General features: G+C 38.0%; 1 protein-coding gene and 1 non-coding gene across 3 annotated transcripts; both read right to left on the bottom strand.

Moving 5' to 3' along the window:
- Positions 1-978: 978 nt before the first annotated feature.
- Positions 979-20,852, bottom strand: CTBS (chitobiase). Of its 2 annotated transcripts, XM_037060965.1 has the most exons (8): positions 20,640-20,852; positions 17,670-17,808; positions 16,959-17,167; positions 7,620-7,791; positions 5,744-5,841; positions 5,005-5,166; positions 1,527-1,766; positions 981-1,267 (listed from the first exon to the last, which is right to left on the bottom strand). In XM_037060965.1, the coding sequence occupies exons 1-7, from the start codon at positions 20,820-20,822 to the stop codon at positions 1,575-1,577; spliced, it is 1,155 nt and encodes a 384-aa protein (XP_036916860.1). In that variant the 5' UTR covers positions 20,823-20,852; the 3' UTR covers positions 981-1,267; positions 1,527-1,574. The 2 variants fall into 2 exon arrangements, with proteins under 2 accessions (XP_036916861.1, XP_036916860.1); XM_037060966.1 differs by lacking the exon at positions 5,005-5,166 and having other exon boundaries at positions 979-1,267.
- Positions 10,184-10,287, bottom strand: LOC118997385 (U6 spliceosomal RNA). The gene has a single exon (XR_005068655.1). It is a non-coding gene; the product is annotated as a U6 spliceosomal RNA (small nuclear RNA).
- Positions 20,853-22,755: the final 1,903 nt, after the last annotated feature.

The raw sequence follows: 22,755 nt of genomic DNA, 5'->3' as shown, positions 1-22,755 counted from the left end.
TATGACAGAGTATAGTGTCTAAGAATTTAAATATTTTAGTAATTATATAAGACACTAGAAATTCAGCAAATTGTATGGTTTGCTGAACAAAGTGGTTCTTCTTACACTCTGCCATAACAACTGTGTAAATAGGGGACGGAATATTCTCTTAACAGATGACTGGATCACCATTTATTTCAGTTCAGAGGGAGGAATGTGCAGGGAATGCAGAATTCATGTAAGTCCAGAGTTCAAGCACACAGACTTTTAATCTAATAAAGGAACTAATAAAGTGCACACAATGTTCTTCCTAATTGCCTTAAGAAAAGGAACATTTAGAAAGGTTCTTTGCACAAAATATCTCTTTTAGAAAGAGAAACTGCTTGAGAAAACAGTATCTTTAGGTAATTTAAAGTAAACTGCAGATACATAAAAATAAAAATTTCATTATGAAAAGAAAACTAGCCAAGAGGTAAAGTATACATGTCCATAAGTAAAGGGAATATTAGTAATTGGAAGGGTAAATGACAGCAGATGAAGGGGTCATGACAAGGGGTAGAATCAGGTTCAAGAGCAAGCTTTTTCTATTGTAAAATATCAGATATAACGACATACAAAAAATGTCATCCATAACTACATGTAAAAATTTAGTCAGAAAATAATAGGTAGGTCTAACCTATTAATTAAAAGTATTAGTAAATTATCTTCTTGTACTTTGTATTTTAATCTTTTATATTCTTTCCCCTCCCCCTCCAGAGGTTTGAGTTTAACTCCTATGCCTCAGAGAGCACGAGTACCATGTGGAGTCAGGAAAATTATTTATAGCAGTTTGATGAACCTAAAGAGGAGGATGCATTGTAGGGTTTAAGGTTAGATTTATTGAAGAAAAAAGTGCAAAGTAAACTGCTTTTCAAAGACTAGGTTTTAAAAAATCTATTCTAAGCAAATATTTTCACTTCAAAATACACCTATTTAAAAATTAGCATTTATTTGTAAGAATACATGTTAACATTAAGGGAAAAACTTAGCACAATAAAATTTTGAAAGCAGTAGTTCCTACTTATAGTATTAAAGCATCTTATAGAGGAATAATTAATATAGTATGTTGACTTATTTCTTACCTGTATGTTGCTGGATAATTAAGATTTCTATATATCTTTCAAATACAAACAATCAAAGTATCTCTTTATTCTTTGTCTGGTTTTGATTATACTGATAAGTAACATATAGATACACAACCAAAATGTATACATTTTTTTTGTCTCTTCAAGAAACCGGATCTGTTTACGTAGATCATTTTCTTTTTTTTTTAATTCTCGTGTAACTTATTTTTTATACATTTAATTAATTAATTAATTTATTTATTTATCTTCAGAGGGGAAGGGAAGGAGAGAGAGAGAGAAACATCAATGTCCGGTTGCCTCTGGTGTGTTCCCTACTGGGAACTGGCCTGCAACCCAGGCATGTGCCCTGGCTGGGAATCGAACCGTGATCCTCTGGTTCGCAGGCCCATGCTCAATCCACTGAGCCACACCAGCCAGGGCTACATAGATCATTTTCTAAATCTTAAGTTTGACAAAAGACGTTCATGTACGTCACAGCTTCGGTTTTAAGGCTTTCCACATTTCTTCAGTCTGCTGTTTGGCTGTAGCATCTCCAGAGTAGTCAAGGCAGTCGGCATTCCACATGCCAACGCCCCGTAAGCCCTGCGTTTGTGTGTATGTTGCCTTTAAAGAAATGCTCTTTGGGTTATCATACCACACTTGATGAAAATGGCCAGCAGAGTCCTGGACAAAGAAATGAAAGTGTGAATTTTAAGTATTCAGTACAGTAAGAGGGAAAGCATTTCTTAATTTCAAGGATTCAAAAAGGATACAAATGAATAATAAAAATTTAAGGGCACAACACTTTTCTTCTCTGTGACTCCATGGTTCTCATGTGAGACTTGGTAGATATCATTGCTTGTAGCACTTTTACAACAATGGAGATGATACAAATAAGCCTCCTAATGTCTTGTATTTAAGGTCTTTTTCTTACCTAAAATTCCTTCCTTGCTCTAATCTGATGATTAAAAGGTACAAATTCATGGGACACATACCACATGATACCTACTGAATCCAAACTTCCCAGGACTAGAACTCTGATGGGTTTTTGTCTGTTTTGTGTTTTATGTTCCATCAGGGTTAGTAGGATACGCAGCCAAGACTAAAGAGGACCACTGCTGTGGTTCTCCGAATCCAACTTACACATGTTTTTTTGAATTCCCTACAGTTTCTAGTTAGGACCTCAACAGATGCTTTTGCTTATGATGAATTAGTCAAATCAAAAGGAAGTAATGACAATACATGAGGAAAGTAACTCCTCTTCTAGGTCTTACAGCACTCTTTGAAGAGCCTGTCAGATCTGTACTCCATGGATGCCTTGTGCATACCGCTGAGGAAGAACCATGAACTAGAAAATATTGTCATGCTCACCTTCCACCCTGTAAAGTCCTCCTCCCCAACAGTTATTCCATCTAGTACAAAGAGTCCCTTTTAGAAGGTGTATCATCGATTGGATAAAAGATAAAGGAAAGTGGAAAGGAGCAGATCTAGGCAAAAAGGTAGAGAAATGGGGGAAACGGGAGGTACAAAAGAGAATAACCTGTGACTTAAAATAATTTGCTGATTTTTATATACATCTGGGAAAAATTTTTCAAGGCAGTTCTTCACTAATGTCAGTAACATTTTTTTATGGTAGGACCACTGGAATTAGAATAGTTTCCTCAACATGACTACACGGAAGGACAAGAGTCACTTGGTAAATAAATAAGCTATGGCATATTTAAGTACAGCAGACTCATTACATACAAGTATATCTTATATCCTGTTCTTTAAAATATTTAGAACTTAAAAGCCACGCATGTTCTAGTAACAATTGTGATTCACCATTTAAAGGCAACTTGAAGAACTTGTACCCAAATATAGAAATATTTCTTTTTGAAGATTTAGGAACTAACCCAAATACCTATATCTTTGAATTTGCCATCATTCTGGCTAGTACTTTGAGCATATTTGACACTATTAAGAAATTTCAAATGCCTAAAAATAGTGACTGATCAAAGGATGAAAAAACAGAGCATATATAACATTGATATATGCTTAGTTAAGGCATAAATGCCTTCAAGAATAGTAAGTACCAAGATGAAGCTACTATTGCTGAGACAGCATAAGAAGGCAGAATGATTCCCTTCGGTCACACTGGAAACTTAATTTTGGCTGCTACAAATTTTACAATGACTAAAAAGGGGAACAAAAGAGGCATAACTAGATTATTGTCTAAAGTGCCTGTGAATGAGTGGCCTTCAAGGCTCTTCAAAATGTTTCCTGAATTCTAAGACCTTAAAGAATGCGTCTTCTTCAAAGATACTACATTACCGTGTCAACTATTTGATTACCTAGTTTAATTACTAGGCATGTACACTAGATTCTAAAGTTTAGAAAACTTTACACTAAATCTTTCTATGTAATTGATATACAGGCATGTATAGATTTAAATCCATTGCAATGTATTAACTATGTATATTTGCAGTTATTTTTAATTGGAATACCAGACAATTTGTTTAAAATATTCTGCCCTGGCTGGTGTGGCTGAGTGGTTTGAGCACTGGCCTGTGAACCAAAGGTCACTGGTTCAGTCCCCAGTTAGGGCACGTGCCTGGGTTGCAGGCCAGGTCCCCAGTAGGGTATGTGCAAAAGGCAGCCAATAGATGTTTTTCTCTCTCTCTTTCTCCCTCCCTTCCCCTCTCTCTAAAAATAAATAAATAAAATATTTTAAAAAATAGATGTTATTAATAGAATTAACTTAAGTCATATCATTTTAGGGCTCCTTTTATAGTAACATAATCCAAAGTGAATTCAAATATAGTCTGTACTTAGATTTGTAAGGTGTGAACAGTTCTTATTATACTAAAGGTAAATTACAAAAAATATAACTTCTTTGCCTCTTTGGCAATTCCTATTTATCAAACACTATCTGACAGAATTGCTGATCATTTACTCCATTTCTTCAAGTCTGTTTGTAATATTTTTCAGTCTCTAATTTTAACATTCTTTCATTTGTTTAATATCACATAGTTTGACTGAATCGTGAAATTAACTTGAAATGATGCCCTTTTCTATTGTAAAGTCCATGATGGTGCATCTCTTGCTCTCAGCCTCATTGGCTTCCTGTATAAGAGCCTTATCAGTATCTTTATCTACTTCAAAATGGAGGCTTTCAGAGCTGGCAACCTGTTTTGGCCCAAAGCTCATTAGAAACCATAGTCATTATATATATTTGTCAGTTATTTAAAAAATCTTACTTTTTAATCCTCACCTGAGGACATTTTCTCACTGCTTTTAGAGAAAGAAGAAGGGGAAGAGAGAAACACCAGTGTGAGAGAGAAACATCTTTTGGTTACCTTTCATACATGTCTGGACTGGGGATCAAACCTGCAGCCTAGGGATGTACCCCAACTTGGAATCGAATCCACAACTCTTGGCTCTGGGACAATGCTTCAACTAATTGAGCCACACTGGGCAGGGCAGTAATCCTGTTTGTGATAGGCATGTTTTTATTACACCACCCACAGGACACCAACAAGTGTCTTGTGCAGAGCAGTTCCAACAATGACCATACCTTAAATTGCTCACAGGGAAGTAAAGTTAATGTTTGCAGATTTAAAGACAAGTTCACTACTGTAAACAGCTGTCTGGCCCTGGCACCATCCCACAAAGTGAAAGGTCAGCAGTTCAATTCTGAGTGAGGTCACATGCCTGGGTTACAGGTTCAGTAACTGGGTGGGTGCATACTGAAGGCAACCAAGCAGTGTTTCTCTCCCCCTCTTCCTCCCTTCCCCTCTAAATAAGTAAGTAAAATCCTTCAACAACAGTCTCTATGTTGTACCTTAAAAGAAAACTGATAAAAATTCTCCATATCAAATACACAATATGCAACTTCAAAAACTAATGGAAATAAATGTTCATAATTTGTGAAAAGTCTTACTTCATAGTTATAATATGGAGACTTTTGATTTTCATCCCACAGGATTCCAGAAATAGAACTGTTTACTTGCTTCATAATTATCTTATACGGCACCTGATGCCCTGCTGCATCACTACAAGGAGCTCCCCGGAAAGGGACTTTTGCAATGGTGCAAACATGATCCTAGAAATACAGAAATGTGCATGTTATAGATTATCAATTAAGCACATGTTAAAAACTAAATCAGCCCTGGCTGGTGTAGCTCAGTGGATTGAGCACAGGCCTGCAAACCAGATGATCGCGGTTTGATTCCCAGTCAGGGCACATGCCTGGGTTGCAGGCCAGTTCCCGGCAGGGGACACACCAGAGGCAACCATATATTGATATTTCTCTCCCTTTCTCCTTCCCTTCCCCTCTATAAGATAAATAAATAAAATCTTTAAAAAAACACTAAATCAGAAAACTATTTTTTAGAAAAATATATACTATAAATAGGTATCCTGTTTATATAGTATAAAAATAAAATTTCATTATTAAGTGAAAATATAAAACACTCAGAAACTTTTATGGGATTGAATAATTAAAAATAAACTCCTTTTTGGTCTCAAACTTATTTCAGAAATTCTAAAGTTTACATACTCTATATAGAATAATTTATAAATTCCAAACAGAGTATATACTGTATATACATATATATGAATTCAAGATATAAAATACAAAGGAAAGGTAAAAAATTACATGAGAGATGAGCTGTTCTTACCTCTGATAGAGTCAGGCAGGTATAATCATAACCATACCAGGGAAGACCCATTACAAGTTTCTTGGGGTTAATGCCCATCTTGATGTAGTCATCATATGCTAATCAAATAGGGACAGAAAAGGCATATTTTTTCTCTCCATATGTCTATTAATATGTTTATACAAGCTATGAAGCTGCTCAGAATCTAAATTTATAAAAACAGGTACATTTATGCAAAATACTAGCACAGTGTTTCTTTAATATTCTGAAAGTCATCCCTAAGAACTATAAACTATATATCATTTTCTAAACTCTTTCTTTGAATAATAAAAACACTCAGAACAATGAAGTTCAAATTAATGCAAAAATTACTAAATTTAATTCTAGGAAGAATGACCCATTTCAGGAAAGCATGGCATTGTGTCTATTAACTGCTAAGATATATATTTGATCTTCCAGATTCTAAAGTTTTGATAAAGCTCTGTAAGTCTTAAAATTTCTGTGCAGGAAGGTCTCAGAATTTCTTAGAGAAAGCACAAATGTTCCGTGATGTATAAATATCCTAAAAGGGTGAATTACAGCTGGGGATGAGAAATGTCACCCTCTTACTCGGTATGAAATAATCTGTAGTTACAGAAACAAAGAGAAAAATAAGCAAATTACTAGTACTATCAATCTCTAAATGCCCAATGCTACAAAATATGTTTTCCTACCAAGAGAAGTTTCAAGACTATGTAGAATGTTAAGCAAATTTGGAACTTTTCAGAGCCTTTAGTTATTGTGTACCACTAAATATCCAAAAGACGGGTGGGGTGTATATCATTTCCCAAATATATTTGGTTATGAACCTTTTATTGATAGAACATAATTACCATCTTTTTTATGAAACAGAGTTTGGGAATACTAGAGTAGTTGCTTCCTAATTGTAATGGTTACATTATTGGTCAAATTTTTGAGAGTATGTGCTTGTGATCAGACTATCCTGTCCAAACAATTACGACATGATAAAATGAGGCCAGGTTGTTGGTCTTACCTCTATATGAAAAAGGATTTTTAAATTTACTTACCAGACAACAATTTAGTCAGTGCCAACTATCAGAAAATTTCCCTTGAATCCATAAGATAACAAGCAACCTTTTATTCTATTGGCTGATGGAATACAAAGTAATCCAAACTTTGGAACAGACAATACGAAAACTGCATCATATGAATGAGAGGAGGTACTCTTAATTTTAATGCTATATAGGCATACCCTCTTTACTGCATTGAAAAGAAGTTGCTTGTTTTACAAATTAAAGACAGACTGTCCAACCACAAAATGACTACGACTTGCTTTACTGTGACACTGACTTTATTGCGGTACCCAGGATGGAGCCCACAGTATCTCCTGGGTATGCAGGTAGTTTGTAATACAGCATGTGTGCTGATGGCAAATGTCAAAGAAGGTAAAGCCAATCCTATCAATCATGTATAGACAGTATTCACATCATAACTCTCTTTGCTATTAAATTAACATTGGATATTTCAACAAAAATATATTGTCAGATTCTAGATAAGCAAATATCTTCATGTGATTTTGAGGGAAGCACGTTGACTTGACGTTAAAACACTTGCTTGAGTTTCAACTATGTAACACTTAATGGCTGTGCAATCAAGATAACTTACTTTTATCTCGTCCGTATTAGGTAATAAATAACATACTTATCCCACAAGACTTTCAGAAGAATAAGTGAAAACTTTAAAACTTATTGTAAACTTTAAAACTCTCCAAATTAAATGCCTTTTAAATGTTTCAAGAAAGCTTTGCATTTGGAAAATGTATACAGATGACTTGGAAATATTAGTGTTAGATTATGAAATTAATATCAGTAATGAATGATTATTTGGTGTACCTTACCAGTTAATGTCTGATTATAGGGAGCATTGGCTGCTGCAACACATTCTGACCAGACCTGACTTTGTTCATCATAAGACATCACAAAGAGAAAGTCGCAAGCATCTGCAATTCCAGTATAATTATAGCACCTTCTGTCTATGCACTTTGGAGACCAAGCTACATCAAAGGTTACCTGTGGAGAAATGCATACCATTTTGTTTAGCATATGCATATTATATCAGATGTTTTGTTGATTACATATTCTCTGCCTCATACAACCCAAGACAACAGAACTGCTTTCATATATGAATGTAGGGTTTAACTCATGTAGAAGTCGAACAGTTCTAAGAAATATATTTTTTACCTACATGGACTCAGACATATATTTGGACAGTGCTTGTTATTTATATTTGGATAATGGACATGTATTTGGACCGAGACATATTTGGATGTATACAATGACCAGGAGCAGAGAACTGTGTAGAAGGGGAGTCTTAAGCTCCAATGTCTTCCAAGGTTACACTGGAAACTCACAGATTGAAAGGAACAGGTGTAGTGACAGTAAGGGGTGGGGGGGCAGGGCTTTAAGCAACTGGAAAATGAAAGCAGCACTCTAAAAAACTTCAAAACAAAAGTTTTTCGTTTAAATTGTGCAGGCTAAACTGGCCATATGTTGGCACAGCTGACTGGCCAGTGTTGGCAATCTGAGCCCCTGATTTACAATCACATTATTATGGTAGGTTCGTTCCAACATCACAGTTAAAGAATAGTGGTGTTTTGTAGCTACAGGTACAAGTAATCAACTCAGAATGTTGAACAAATCACTTTAATGGTCTAATTGTATGGAAATATTTTAATAAAAGTAGAGTGATAAATTATCTTTCATTTTGAACAGTAAGCCAGTCTTCCACGAGTCTCTCTACCTTACCCAAATAGTCGTTAGCCTTATTTTATATGTGTGCAAATAATCTAAAGTCTCATTAAAAGTTCTTTTCTTAATTAGGCTCTCAGTAAACACAATGATTAATTATTACAAGTAACTGAGATACTTTAGTTAAAATTTTTACACTTTGGCCAACTTATCCTACTCTTACTCTTTTTAAAACTTTCTCAAACTCCCTCTTAATTCTCTGTATGGTAGCACTAAGGGAAGCTCTGCTTTACCAAAATTAAAAGCTTACAGGTTATAAAGTAAAATTTTTACTTTTTGGACCTTGTTTTATCACTCCTTCATATTACAAAATAGGAGCTATCTATTGTAAAGGAGAAACTAACTGATTACCTCCAGGCAGGTAAATTTCAAATCCATTTTGTAAGCCCTTATCTCTCACCTGAGCATTAATATTTTCACCTGGATTTCATGCCATAGTTAATCTCCTGTTTTTGAGAAGGCAGTATTAATATTTTAGACAAATCAAAAGTTTTTGGTTCTAGTCTTCACTCTGTTATAACTAGGTTTGTGTAACTTAAAGTAAATCTGTGTTCCTAACTATAAAACAAGGGTGTAGAAAGAACACTTCAGGAGCATTTCTAGCTCTTTAATTCTGTAACCACATTTCTGTAATCTGAAATTAGCTTATGTTCCCCAAAGTACACTACTGCTTCCGGACTCCATTTCAGTCATTTTTACTTCTGGTCACTAGACAAGAACCTTTTCTGACTCCTCTTTCCTAATCTCATATCACTAATCTCACATTTTCTTTTGGGTGGCTTCTCATACTTGTTCTTCCCTTTCCTTCCATTATTTAATTAACTCAGTAAACACTTATTGAACACTGGCTGAGTGGCATGGTCATGCCATCATCCCAGTCCAAGCCATAAATCCCATTATTCATGGTATTATTGGGTTAGTCCTTACTGGTTTCTCTTTCTCCTCTAGACTATTTTACATACTGCTATACAATATTCTTCTCCAAACACTTTCTACACACGTAACCTGTTACAGAATAAAATGCATATTCTTCTGTCTGATATTCTTGGTCTTCCACAATCTGGCCTATCTGGGCAACTGTGCCTCCCACTAATTTCCTTAACATGAACTTGACATAGAAGCCCAAATTGTTCTACTTGCCCCTCAAACATGGAAACAGTTTCCTCAATCTCTTCCTCCTTGCCTCTCACTGTAGCTTAATAAGCACACACCAATTCTAATTTATTAATAACAGCAGTGTAAAGAATGAGATTTTGAGACCTAACTACATGAGGAGAGTATTAGCAGCCTGCATACCAGATAGTCGCTATTCTTGGTCTAAATTGTACTCACCTGCAAAGCCGATTTGCATACTGACAAACTTCCCTTACCTGCATAAAGCCACAGACAAATCCTTATTATATCATTTATTAATTTTTCAACAATTCTCAAATTCGTGTTGACCAAATATGCCAGAATAACCTAGCACAACTTGATAAAAATACAGTTCCTAGCCTCTATCCCAGACCTACTGAATCAATCACTGGGCATATTGTTAATAAGTGCTGCCAAGTAATTCTGAGATAGGTTTAGAATCACTGGTTCATATTACATATATAATATATAACACAAAATATATTTAATGTATATACGTACTTTTTTAGTTAACTAGATTTTCTTTTTGGGGCACTTCACAAATTTACATGTCATTCTTGCACAGCGACCATGCTAATCTCTGTGTTGTTCTAATTTTAGTATATGTGCTGCCAAAGGGAATATCCTTCACTAGATTTTAAATTTTTGAAGGGCAGGTATCCTTCCTTCATTTAGTAAACAATGTTTCATTCTTAAACATTGTGTTAGACATGTTTAAAGGAGTTGCTCCTTGTCTTCAAAAAAGTCATGGTCTACACTTAAAATCTATATTTTTAGCTTTATTGAAGTATGACTGACAAAATTGAAATAAAGTTAAAGTGTACAATGTGATGATTTGATATGCATAAATATTCTGAAAGGATTCCCATCATCAAGTTAATTTACACACCCATCATGTTACATATTTACTTTTTAATTGGTGATAACATGTAAGTTCTAGTTTATAAACAAATTTCATTTATACAATACAGAATTATCAAGTATAGTCACCATATTATATAGTAAATCTTCAGACTTTATTCATCTTTTAATTGAACGCTTATACCCTTTTACTAGCCTCTCATTTCCACCAGCCCCTGACAACCACCTATTCTCTGTTTCTATTTGTTCAAATTGTTTTTTAGAGTCCACACATAAGTGATACCATGCAGTATCTGCCTTTATCTGCCTGACGTAGTTCCTTGAGCATAATTCTGTCCAGGTTATTCAAGTAGTCACTAATGGCAGGATTTCCTTCCTTTTCTCCTTCTTTTTAAAACTCAGATAATATTCCGTGTGTGTGTGTGTGTGTGTGTGTGATCACATGTTCTTACCCATTAATCTATTGACAGACATTTAGGCTACTTTCTATCATTGCTGTTTTGAATAATGCTGCAGTGAAGATGGGAATATAGATATCTCTTTGAGATAGTGATGTGGCTTTCTTTGGATATATGATGTGGGATTCCTGAATTATATACTAGTTCTAAGTTTCTTGAGGAACTGTTTTTCTTAGTGGTTATACTGGTTTACATTCCTACCAACAGTAACATGGTTGTATGTTTATGGAAATTTATCCATGTCTTCTAAGTTATATAAGTTATTGGTGTATAAATGTTCATAATGGTTTCCTATGACCCTTAGGATGTCTGTTTTATCAGTTGTAATGTCTCTTTCATTAGTGAGTTTCATTATTTGGGTCTTCTTTTTTCAAAGCTAAAAATTTGTCAACTTTCTTTCAAAAAAACCCAGCTTTGTTTCATTTATCTTTTCTGTTGTCTTTATAGTCCACCTCATTTGTTTCCACTCTTCTCCTTCAGTGTATTTCATTGATTATGCTATTACAGTTGTCCCAGTTTTTTCCTCCCCTTTATTCCCCTCCACCCTGCACCACTCCTCCCACCAGCACCCCTACCCCTTAGTTCATGTTCATGGGTCATACATATAAGTTCTTCAGCTTCTCCATTTCCTATACTATTCTTAACCTCTCCCTGTCTATTTTGTACCTACCATTTATGTTTCTTATTCCCTTTACTTTTTCCCCCATTCTTCTCCCACTCCTCCCACCAGTAACCTTCCACATGATCTGCATTTCTGTGATTCTGTTCCTGTTCTAGTTGTTTGCTTAGTTTGTTTTTAGTTTTGGTTTTAGGTTCTGTTTTTGACAATTGTGAGTTTGTTGTCATTTTATTATTCATAGTTTTGATCTTCTATTTCTTAGATAGGTCCATTTAACATTTCATATAATAAGGGCTTGGTGATGATGAACTCCTTTAACTTGACCTTATCTGAGAAGCACTTTATCTGCCCTTCCATTCTAAATGAAAGCTTTGCTGGATAGAGCAATCTTGGATGTAGGTCCTTGTCTTTCATGACTTGGAATACTTCTTTCCAGCCCCTTCCTGCCTGCCAGGTTTCTTTTGAGAAATCAGTTAATAATCTTATGGGAACTCCTTTGTAGATAACTGTCTCCTTTCTTCTTGCTGCTTTTAAGATTCTCTCCTTATTTTTAATCTTGGGTAATGTAATTATGATGTACCTTGGTGTGTTCCTTCTTGGGTCCAACTTCTTTGGGCTCTCTGAGCTTCCTGGGTTTCCTGGAAGTCTATTTCCTTTGCCAGATTAGGGAAGTTCTCAAATAAGTTTTCAATTTCTTGCTCTTCCTCTTCTCCCTCTGGCACCCCTGTGATTTTGATGTTGGAATGTTCAAAGTTGTCCTGGATGTTCCCTAAGCCTCTCCTCATTTTTTTTTAATTCTTATTTCTTCATTTTTTTCTGGTTGAATATTTATTTTGTCCTTCTGGTCCAAACTATTGATTTCAGACCCAGTTTCCTTCCCATCGCTGTTGATGCCCTGTACATTTCTCCTCATTTCACTTTGCGTAGCTTTCACTTTTTCTTCCATTTTGTGACCATACTCAACCATGTCTGGGAGCATCCTGATCACTAACATTTTGAACTCTGCATCTGATAGGTTGGCTATCTCTTCATCACTTAGTTCTATTTTTGGAGCTTTGATCTGTTCTTTCATTTGGGCCTTATTTCTTTGTCTTCATGTGCCTGTTAAAATGTAAGGGGCAGAGCAACCCATGCTGTGGTTTGGCACTGTATGTGGCAGAGGGGTCCAAGAGGGAACAAGGCTGCTGGCTTGGCTCTCAGCCAGCTTTCAGACACTTCTCCCATTACCCACAAGCAAATGAGCCCTTCTGGTGCTGGTTCCAGGGTGGGTGGGTTTGTGTACATTCTACAACCCTGTGGGTCTCTCCAACGAACTTCCTGTGAGACTGGGACTTTCTCCTGCCACCACGAAACCACAGGTTATTACAGCCAGAGTTTTTTGAGGCTTTATTTCCTCACGCTGGAACCCTGGGTTGCACAGTCTGTCTTGCTCCCCAGTTGTTCCTCCTGGTCTACCCACATGGAAATATGAGACTGCCCTGTATGCCAGCCAATGCCTTGCCATGTGTCCTCTCTACCGTGCTGCCTGTCTCTGCCCCTCCCATGAGTCTGATGAATATTTCTTCTTTAACTCCTTGGTTGTCAGACTTCTATACAGTTAGATTTTCTGGCAGTTCTGGTTATTTTTTCTTTTTAAATTTGTTGTCATCCTTTTGGTTATATGAGGAGGCACAGTGTATCTACACCTCCATCTTGGCCAGAAGTCATCTGTTTCCACTCTGATTATTGTTATTTCCTTCTTCTACTAACTTTGGGCTTCATTAGTTTTTCTTCTAGTTTCCTTGAAGTGTAAAGTGAGTTTGTGTATTCAAGAGCTTTCTTCTTTTTCACGTTATATTTATTTATTTTTAGAGAGAGGGGAAGGGTGGGAGAGAAACATCATTGTGTGAGAGAAACATAGATTGGTTGCCTCTCACATTCCCCCAACTGGGGACCTGGCCTGTAACCCAGGCATGTGCCCTGATTGGAAATCGGACCAGTGATCTTTTAGTTCTCAGGCCAGCATTCAATCTGCTGAGCCACACCAGCCAAGACAAGAGCTTTCTTCTTAATGTAGGCAATTAGCAGCATAAACTTCCCTCTTAGACTTGCTTTTGCCACGTCCCATAAGTCTTAGCACATTGTTTTTCTGTTTTCATTTGACTCAAGATATTTTTATTTCAATTTTGATTTCTTCTTTGACCCATTGGTTGTTCAGTAGCATAGTATTTACTCTGTATGTGTTTGTGAGTTTTCCAGTTTTCTTCTTGTAGTTGATTTCTAGTTTTATACCATTGTAGTCAGAAAAGATGCTTGATATAATTTTAGTCTTCTAAATGTTAGGTAGCAGCTCGGAATGAGCAGACAGAGGGGAAGGCAGTGCCCCTGCCATTACAATCTAACAAAGAACTTAAAATGGGAACAAGAAACAAAAGGGAGACATGTCTCAACAATTAACTCAGCAGTCCCAAGCCTGGTCCAATAAGATTGCCAGGTGTTCTGAACATCACAAGCAAAACTATGATAGCCAAAACTATGATACCTCAGGAGGCAGGGAGCCCTTGAAATTCTTCTCCACTAGCTGAGAAAGAAAATCTTTAAAACTGTGTATTGTTCCCAAGGTCTAGAAGGGGAGGAGGAGGGGGAACCTAGAAGCTAAGTAAAGGATATAACGCCTGGATTCCTGAGAGTCAGCACACTCAGATTAGCTGAGTGCTCACTTGTAGCCAGGTGCTCCGGTGTCTATAACAAATTTACTCACAACTTCATTTCCTCTATGCATGGGGCATTCCAAGTAGCTGGGTGCCTGCTTGCAGTTTGTGCTCGTACGTGTTTCATAAATAAACTTGCCATCTCATTTCCACTACATGTGTTGTGTCTTGCCTGAATTCTTCTCCTCTTGCCTGTGAGCAAGACAAGAACTGAGAAGAGGCAGCTCCTGACTCGGATCTTCCCAGTAACATAAACATCATTAAGATGTATTTTGTGGCTTAATATATGCTTTCTCCTGGAAAATGTTTTACGTGCACTTGAGAAGATATGTATTCTGCTGGTGTTGGACGGATTGTTCTGTTGTGTGTCTGTTAGATCACTTTGTTCTAATACGTATTTCCTTATTGAAGTCTCCCTATTGATTATTGTTCTAGATAATCTATCCACTGCTGAAAGTGGAGTGTAGAAATTCTCCTCTATTATTGTAGCATTGCTATCTCTTGCTTCCTTCAGATATGTGAGCATTTGTTCATATATATCTGGATGCTCTAATACTGGATGTATAAATATAACATATACGTCTATTTGATATGCTTCATAAATTCCTTAAGCTATTTTCAGTCTTTTTTTTTCCTTTTTACTACTCTGATTAGATGACTTTCTCTGCCTTTAAGTTTACTGATCCTTCTGTTTGGTTCAGTCTTTTGTTGAACCCCTCTTGAATCTTTCAGTTCTGTTATTGTTATTCTTCATTTCTGATTTCTGTTTAGTACTTTTCAATATTTTCTGTCTCTCTGTTGAAATTCTCATTTTGTTCAGACATTGCTCTTCTGATCTCAGTAAGCCACGTATGATTATTATTTTGAATTCATTATTGAGTAAATCACTTATCTCTGTTACATTAAGGTCTTTTTATAATGTTTCATCTTGTTATTTTCTTTAGGGCCTGGGGAGGATTGCAGTCGCTACCTAAAGGTGTGCTAATTAGAAGCCAGATTCATAGGCAGTAACTTATAATGTATGCAGTCAAACCCTTTCTGGGAAAATATAGGGATTTTTTTCCTGTTCTTTTTGAGCTGAGCCCTTGGGCAAATACCCATTGCAAGTGCTCCAGTGCCTTTGGAAACTCCTCTTTGTTTGCTACAATCCTTTGGGACTGGGGAATGTAAGCCCTGTTGGCTTTCAGAGCTAGGTGTTTGGGGGACCCGTCCCTCACATAGGAGCCTTAAAAACTGGGGCATATGCCCTGGCTGGTGTAGCTCAGTGGATTGAGCACAGGCCTGTGAACCAAAGGATCATGGTTTGAGTCCCAGTCAGGGCACATGCCTGGGTTGCAGGCCAGTTCCCAGCAGGGGATACACAAGAGACAACCATACATTGATATTTCTCTCCCTCTCTCCTTCTCTTCCCCTCTAAAGATAAATGAATAAAATCTTTAAAAAATGTTTTTTAAAAATTGGGGCACTAAAGGTACATTCCCAACCCCTCACTGCTCAGAGGCTGGAGCTAGGGGTGGGGTTTATGGCAGAGTGTGTGTCTCAGCCTTTCCTACCAATTTCAATGTGGTTATTTTCTCAGTTGCCATATATGTAGCTAGATTCTGGATTTCTCCCTAAGGAAATTGTTCCATTTGTAGCTGTACACTCTGTGTGTCCATGTGAGGAGGGAAATTCAGGAGTTTCTTATGTTTCCATTTGGTCCAGAATCTCTTCAACTTAACCACAATCACCTATAAAACTTTCTAAAAAAAAATATGGATTCTAGGCTCACTTAAACCATGTGAATAATAATCCCTGGGAGTGGGTTCCAGTATGTGTGTACTTTTTCTATGACTATCTTGTTATCTTGCTATACGGCCAGGTTTGAGAATCACTAATCTTGGGGCCACATTATCCTTTGTTACCCATACATTGCCTGACAAGATGTCTCGTGCTCTGATCTGCTGCTCTAATCACGCTCATTACGGCAGTGGGGAAGCATACTGCCTTTTGTCATAGCTCTGACTAGTTCTGTAGAGTTAGTTCTTAGAGCCTTAGTGGGCCTTGGGTGCTTTACAAGTAATTCAAAGTCTGTGGAACAGCTGAGATACCCAGAAGTGCCTCTACTCTGAGGCAAGAGCTGTCTGTCCTTCACTGGTGAAAGCAGGGCCTGAACAACATCGCCCTTCCTGATTCTTGCTGATCCCTTTGCCTCTCTAATATTTCTAGTTCTGTTGTGAAGCTAGAAGGTGGGGGAATCCATGTTGTGTCTTGATGTCCACAGAGATCAGATTTAGCATTTTATAGGTCTATAAAATTTTGCTATGGCTGGTGTAGCTAAGTGAATTGAATACAGGCCTGTGAGCCACAGGGCTGTGGTTCTATTCCCAGTCCAGTGCACATGCCTGGGTTGAAGGGCCAGGTCCCCTGTAGGGACGTGCAAGAGGCAACCACACATTGATGTTTCTCTCCCTCTCTTCCTCCCTTCCCCACTCTCTAAAAATAAGTAAATAAAATCTTTTTTAAAAGTCTATAAAATTTATTCAATAAATCTGTCAGAGTTCCAGAAATATTTTCTAAGATATAAGTGCCAAAATTCCATCCTAGATTCTATTAGTTATACATTCAAGAATACATTTCGATAAGGAAGTTTAGGGGGTTCCTAAATATATCAAAGGAATTTTTTACCTGTGATCCTTCAATTTCATGATGGAAAGCATCTGCAGTTTCTTGGACTAAAGCAGTCAATGCATCATATTCAGGTGTTGAACAATTAACTTCTTGCTCTATGTCTATATTAATTCCATCCATATATTGTGTTTTGGCCAAGTCAACTTGTTGAGCTATCCAGGATGTTCTGAAATTAGGATCAATGATATCCTGTAAGGATACATCTCCTGTGGAAGAAACATACATCTTTTGTGCATATATGCTTTTCACAGTTTAATGACATTTACTTCACAAACCCATTCCAAAGAAATCAAAATGTCCTTTAAACATCTCATTATTTTGGAATACTAAACTCCCACTTTGTCTTCTAAATGTAAAAATAATATACTAAAATAATAAAAAGTCATTACTTATTCACCTCCAAAATAACTGTTTCGAATAAATAGTAAAATAATTCTCAAAGCAGAAACAGAAATTGTGGACTATGACTAGTTAAAGGACATCATGCTAATTAGGAGTCACATTTGGCTCAAGACCATGCCATGGTTTGTTTAATTCTTTAATAATATTTGCATTTGTAAAATGAATTAGACAATATCAAGATTGAGTTTAGAGTGCTAAAAAATATGCCAGACGAACATGAAGGGAAGTATTTGGAAAACAGCAACAGCAAATGATGCAAGTAAACTTACCAATTGTCTGGACACATAGGGTAAAAACTGTACTTACCTTTTAGCACTACTCTGGCTCCTTTTGCATGAGCATAGCACATAAGTTCTGAGTCATATTTTCCAAAAAGTGCCACAGTTGTAATCTGTGACCAGTCATAAGATTTCCAAGTTTTGCCACCAACATCAAACACGAAGACCTGCCAGGACACCAGGGACAAACACCATCACTTAACCCAAGATGAATATCATGCTGACCCCCCAAAATAACATTAAACACCAAACATGTCAGGCACTGAGAGTACCAGTGAATAAGACATTGGGGTAGGAGTCCCAGTGTAATTGGTGGCAGGAGAAATTAGTCAGCCTGGTAAGTAGGAATGGGTAGCTAAGGAGGGAGCATGGCAAGTGCCCAGGCCCGGAGGCAGAGTGAGCCTGGTGGTGGTGGTGTAACCAAACACTGGGAGTGGCTCCCCCTAGAACTGGATTGCAACAGCAGGGAAGAACCAGAGAGCAGCAAGCGGGATTCAATCATAAAGGCCTCGAAAGCCCTCTTGAGAAATTAGTCCTGAAGGAACGAATTTCTCCTGAAGGAAAGGGTTTTAGAGGAGAATTCACACAATGGCATTTTAGGTCTGCATTTATGTAGGCATTTTAGAACAATCCCTTTAGCTGAAGTGGAAAGGGATTCAAGAGAGGCTATAACTGGAGATAGAATATCTAACAGGGAAGCTGTTGGAAGAATCCTAACAAGAAATGATGGTGACCTCAACTGACACAGTGGAGCAGCAGACATAAGTGAGATTAATACACAGATCTGAAAGACCCTGAGGGGGCAAAATTAACAGGACTTTGTGACTATTTGAATGAGTAAGGCAAAAGAAAACGAGGAAGTATATAATCCTCAAGTCTCTGGCTGCTGTAGGCAGAGCCATAGATACTGTATTTTTATGAATGATTTTGGCGAACCTGACTTCCTAGAATAGTGCTCAAGTTAAATTCTAAAGCAGGTGATGTTATGTTTTTCCAGTATTTCTACCACACATAATTCTAGAAGTACGGAAGGCTCACTGATTATTATCATTTTATCCCAAATAAGGTGTTAATTAATTAATTCAGCAAATAGTTATTGAACTCCAGTAAGGAATAGGGAGAGGATGTTGCTAGGCATCAGTGACAAAGAGGTTAAAAAGAGAGAACAGGTCCATTGTCCAAGTACAATAATGTTGAGGGCTGCAGGGTGTGTGTGTGTGTGTGTGTGTGTGTGCAGGGGAGCTGCTTCGATAGTTGCAGGAAAACTTCCCTGAGGACTACACACTTTTAGGAAAGGACTGAAATATGTGGAATGATCTGGACGGAATGGAAGGAACATACCTATGAACCAAAAAAAAGGCATTTTCAGCAAAGAGAACAAAAAGTGCAAAGGTTTCAATTGCTCAAGAGACTTCTGATTTTATGGAACCAAAAGAAAGTCAGTGTGGCTAGAACACAATCCTGTAAGCACATGGGCTCAGGTAAAACTAGTAAGGTCAAGATCAAGTAAAGTCTTGTAGACCAGGGAGGATTTGGTATTTTATCCTGAGAGCAATGAGAAGTCATTAGAGTATTTTAAGCAGGGGTGTAGCCTAAGATTTGCATTAAGAAATAAAAGAGAGAAGTGGGGGGGCATGATTGATTGATTACTGACTGGTCCACTGTGAGCAGAACAGGTGGGGAAGGTTAGTGGGGAGAGCCAGCTATTAAAGTTAAACTGGACATTTCTCAATTTTCTAATTTCTGGGTTTATGTTTTGTTTCACTTTTCAGAATTCACTGTGCATAACTCATTTTTCTGCTACGCAGTTTTCCATTGAAATGATAAAAATTAGAAAATGTAAAATTGAACAGCTCACTGTTTTTAGACATATCTCCATCATAAACCTTAACCACTATTTTAATTGATAGTTAAAATTGAATTTGTAAAAAAAAAACTACTGAAATTCTGTGATATAATAGAAATCTTGAAAAGTAACTGGGTGAACTAATTGAAAATACAAAAGAAAAAAGCTATGTAGTCTAGTCATGGGGTTTGAAAAATATAGAAAAGGTCAGTAGAGAAAAAGACCATTTATCAGGAACATACAACGAACACAATTTTGCTTATTTGCATAACTCGCTTTCCAAATGCCCATAAACTCTGTCTAACCTGCTAAGAGTGTTCTCCATCATAAACACTTTCACCACGTTCATTTTTCCTCCTAAACCGTGTTATGTGTTGTTTTTATTGGCATTGAAATGCCACAGCATCAAACTTATCTGCTAGATTAAGAACTGGCAAGTGTCCCTACATTACACAATACTACTCTTTGGACTAAGCCTGCACACCTCTTTGAGGTCCGTTCCTGCTGCCGTCATCAAAATCTAGCAGTCAGTTTTCACTTTGCCCCCCAAAACAGTTTGATTAAAGTTGCAAAGGCCTTACAAACTGTTAGGTGTAGAAGGAAAATTTATTGTCAGACCTATTTTCATCCACCATCCAGGATGATTTTGGAGGTGTCTGAAGGAAAGGGGTGGTGAGTATAGAAGAGCAAAGATAAGCAAAACATTTTGCCCTCCAGTGCATTGTTGGAGCGCAGAGATTCTTTCAAAAGGAATCCTCCTCTGGAAAACCAGTGGGTCTTCCAGCTCAGGAAACAGCTCATTATCCTAGGCCCTTGCTTGTAAGGCTGGAGTGCACGGCAGAGACACAGCTATATAACGAGAGAAGCTTATGTTTGGAGTCAGGTCTGGGTTTGAACTCTTGCCTGTCTCTTCCAGTCACTTGCTGTCAGACGTGGGAGGAGTTACTAAACCTCTCTGAGCCAGAATTTCTTCATCTACCAGATTAAGGAAATTCATAAATAGAAAAGCCCCAGGCGAGTGGTCAAATGCGTTTCAGCAGCGGCAGCCACCTCCTTCTAGAGGTTCTACTCTAACTCCTCTTCAGGCTTGCGGGACCAGACCCCAGTTGGGGCGGTGGGCGGTGGGGGCGGGGCGACGCGAGAGGCACTTACCTCGAAGTTGGGGCGGTTGCGGAGGGGTTGGCACAGCGCTGGATCCTGGCAGGGGCAAGTGGCCCCAGCCTGGAGCGGCAGCAACAGCAGCAGCGGCAGCAGCGGCAAGAGTGGAGCGATCCCAGGGGTGCTGCTCCCATGCTGCGGTAGCACGCGTGGGAGTCTGAGCGATGGTCTGGACATGCCAGTGATTCGAGTGGATCCCTCCGGCCAGGCTGGGAGGGGCGGAGCCTGCAGCTCCACGGGAGGGGACGGACCTGGGCGGTGCTCCTGAGCTGGGAAGGGGAAGGACTGGGCGTTAGCTAAGGCTGGGTGCCTCGGGGTTGGAAGGAGAAGAAGGGGCTCTCTAAAAAGCAACTGCCGTGAGCCAGGGCATCTGCCCATCAGGTGACTCATCAGGTATCACCTGTGCCTGTCGTAACCCCACCGAACGCTCCGCAGCTCTTAGTTGCTTGTGTACTCCTTGTGGAGTCTGCAGGTGCAGGGTTGCCCCCAAGTGGAGAAGTAGGTGTCCTTGAAAAGGAAGGAAGAATGATAGAGTTGGAATGGCCAGATTTTTTTAAGGTAGAGATATACGTTCTGAGTTAAGATGGCTGTTTGAATACAGTCATCGAATCCCATTTCCTCAGGAGGGAAAAAGAAACAAACCCTAGGCCCACAGGGAGGAGGAGATGACAGCTACAATGTTCTGGACGCTGGAAAGCACAAGTATGAGAGGTAAGCGCCCCAGCTCCAACAGTGGGGAAAGCTGAGAACTCAGTTTAAACCAGACACCTGGAAAGGTTCTGGAGCTGCAAGAGGTGACTGAGAAAATAGGATTCTAGTGGGATGCAGTGGATTTCGGAAAATAAGGGAGAATTAATGAAAGCTGCTTGAGAATCAGTTAGATCGCTATATATATTTTTTTCCTCCCGTGTTGCGTCTCCAGGCAGCTGCCCCTTTCCCACCTAGGCTGAAGTTTGAGGTTTAATTCTCTGGAGGGAGTAAAATCTCTAGACGTGCGTGGATACTGCACCTAAAAGGGGAACTAAGTGACCTTGTGCCTGACCACAGATACTGACATTAGGGTTCTCCACAAACTGTACACCAGATTACTCTGTACTGAAATTCAGAGTCAAGAGCCTGACGCACTCAGAGCTTTCTCCCTTTTAACTTCGTTTTAAGTCATAGACAGCAAACAAGAAAATCCAATAATATAAAGGAAGAGGCCCAAACAACAACTATTAAAAAATGAATATGAAAGAAACAGACACTACAGGGTGAACACTTTTTGAAAACTCTCAGAAATACTCCCAAAACTTTAAGAGAAAATATAGCCTCCATAGGATGTAACAACAAAAAAAGGGGAGTGAGTGGATAAATTGAGTTCTTGGAAATTAGAAAGAAAATAGCAAAAATGAGGGGGAATTAAAGACAATTAGAGGAAAATAGAACAAAACTACTCGTCCATGAAAAAGAAAAGAAAATTGAAAGGGCAGTCCATAAAGGAAGAAATTAATTAAGTAATTCAAGAAGAACTTTCAGGACTGAAAGACATGAGTTTTCAGAATGAGAGAGCAAAGAATAGATCCTAAAAGCTTCCAAAGAGAAAAGAAGTCACATAGGAGAATCAGAATGTCATGAGCTTTCTCAGCATCAACACCTGAAGCTCAAAGACAATGAAGCAATGTATTTGAAATTCTAAAAGAATATAGTTCCACATAAAATCGTGCCAAAATATCAGTCAAGTGGAAAGTCATGCAAATTTTCAAAGTATTACCTACTATACATGCTTTCTTAAGAAACTACTAGAGAATGTGTTTCACCAAAACAAAGAATGAAAGAGGACTAAAATAGATACAGGAAATAGATGTAAAACAGGAGAGAGATATAAATAACAACCCAACCCCTGCCCACCCCAGAAAGATGGTAAATCCCGTAACTGCTAAGCATCACAGAACATCAAGGTCAGATTAAATCATGCTAGAGAATTTGGAAGTGATATGTAGAGCGGCTTATCCGTAGTCATCTCCAGAGCAAACAGAGAGTCAGGTGAAAGTCAGAGAAAACACTTTATTACCAAGATATACGATAATGGTGGTATAGGAATGAGACTGATGGATACACCCAATAAAAT

This window comes from Sturnira hondurensis, unplaced genomic scaffold (assembly GCF_014824575.4).
Source record: "Sturnira hondurensis isolate 20B ecotype Veracruz unplaced genomic scaffold, ASM1482457v3 Scaffold0013063, whole genome shotgun sequence".
In the NCBI taxonomy this organism is placed as follows: domain Eukaryota; kingdom Metazoa; phylum Chordata; class Mammalia; order Chiroptera; family Phyllostomidae; genus Sturnira; species Sturnira hondurensis.
Note: the sequence above shows the minus strand (reverse complement) of the source record. Positions and strands in the feature narration are given on the sequence as shown.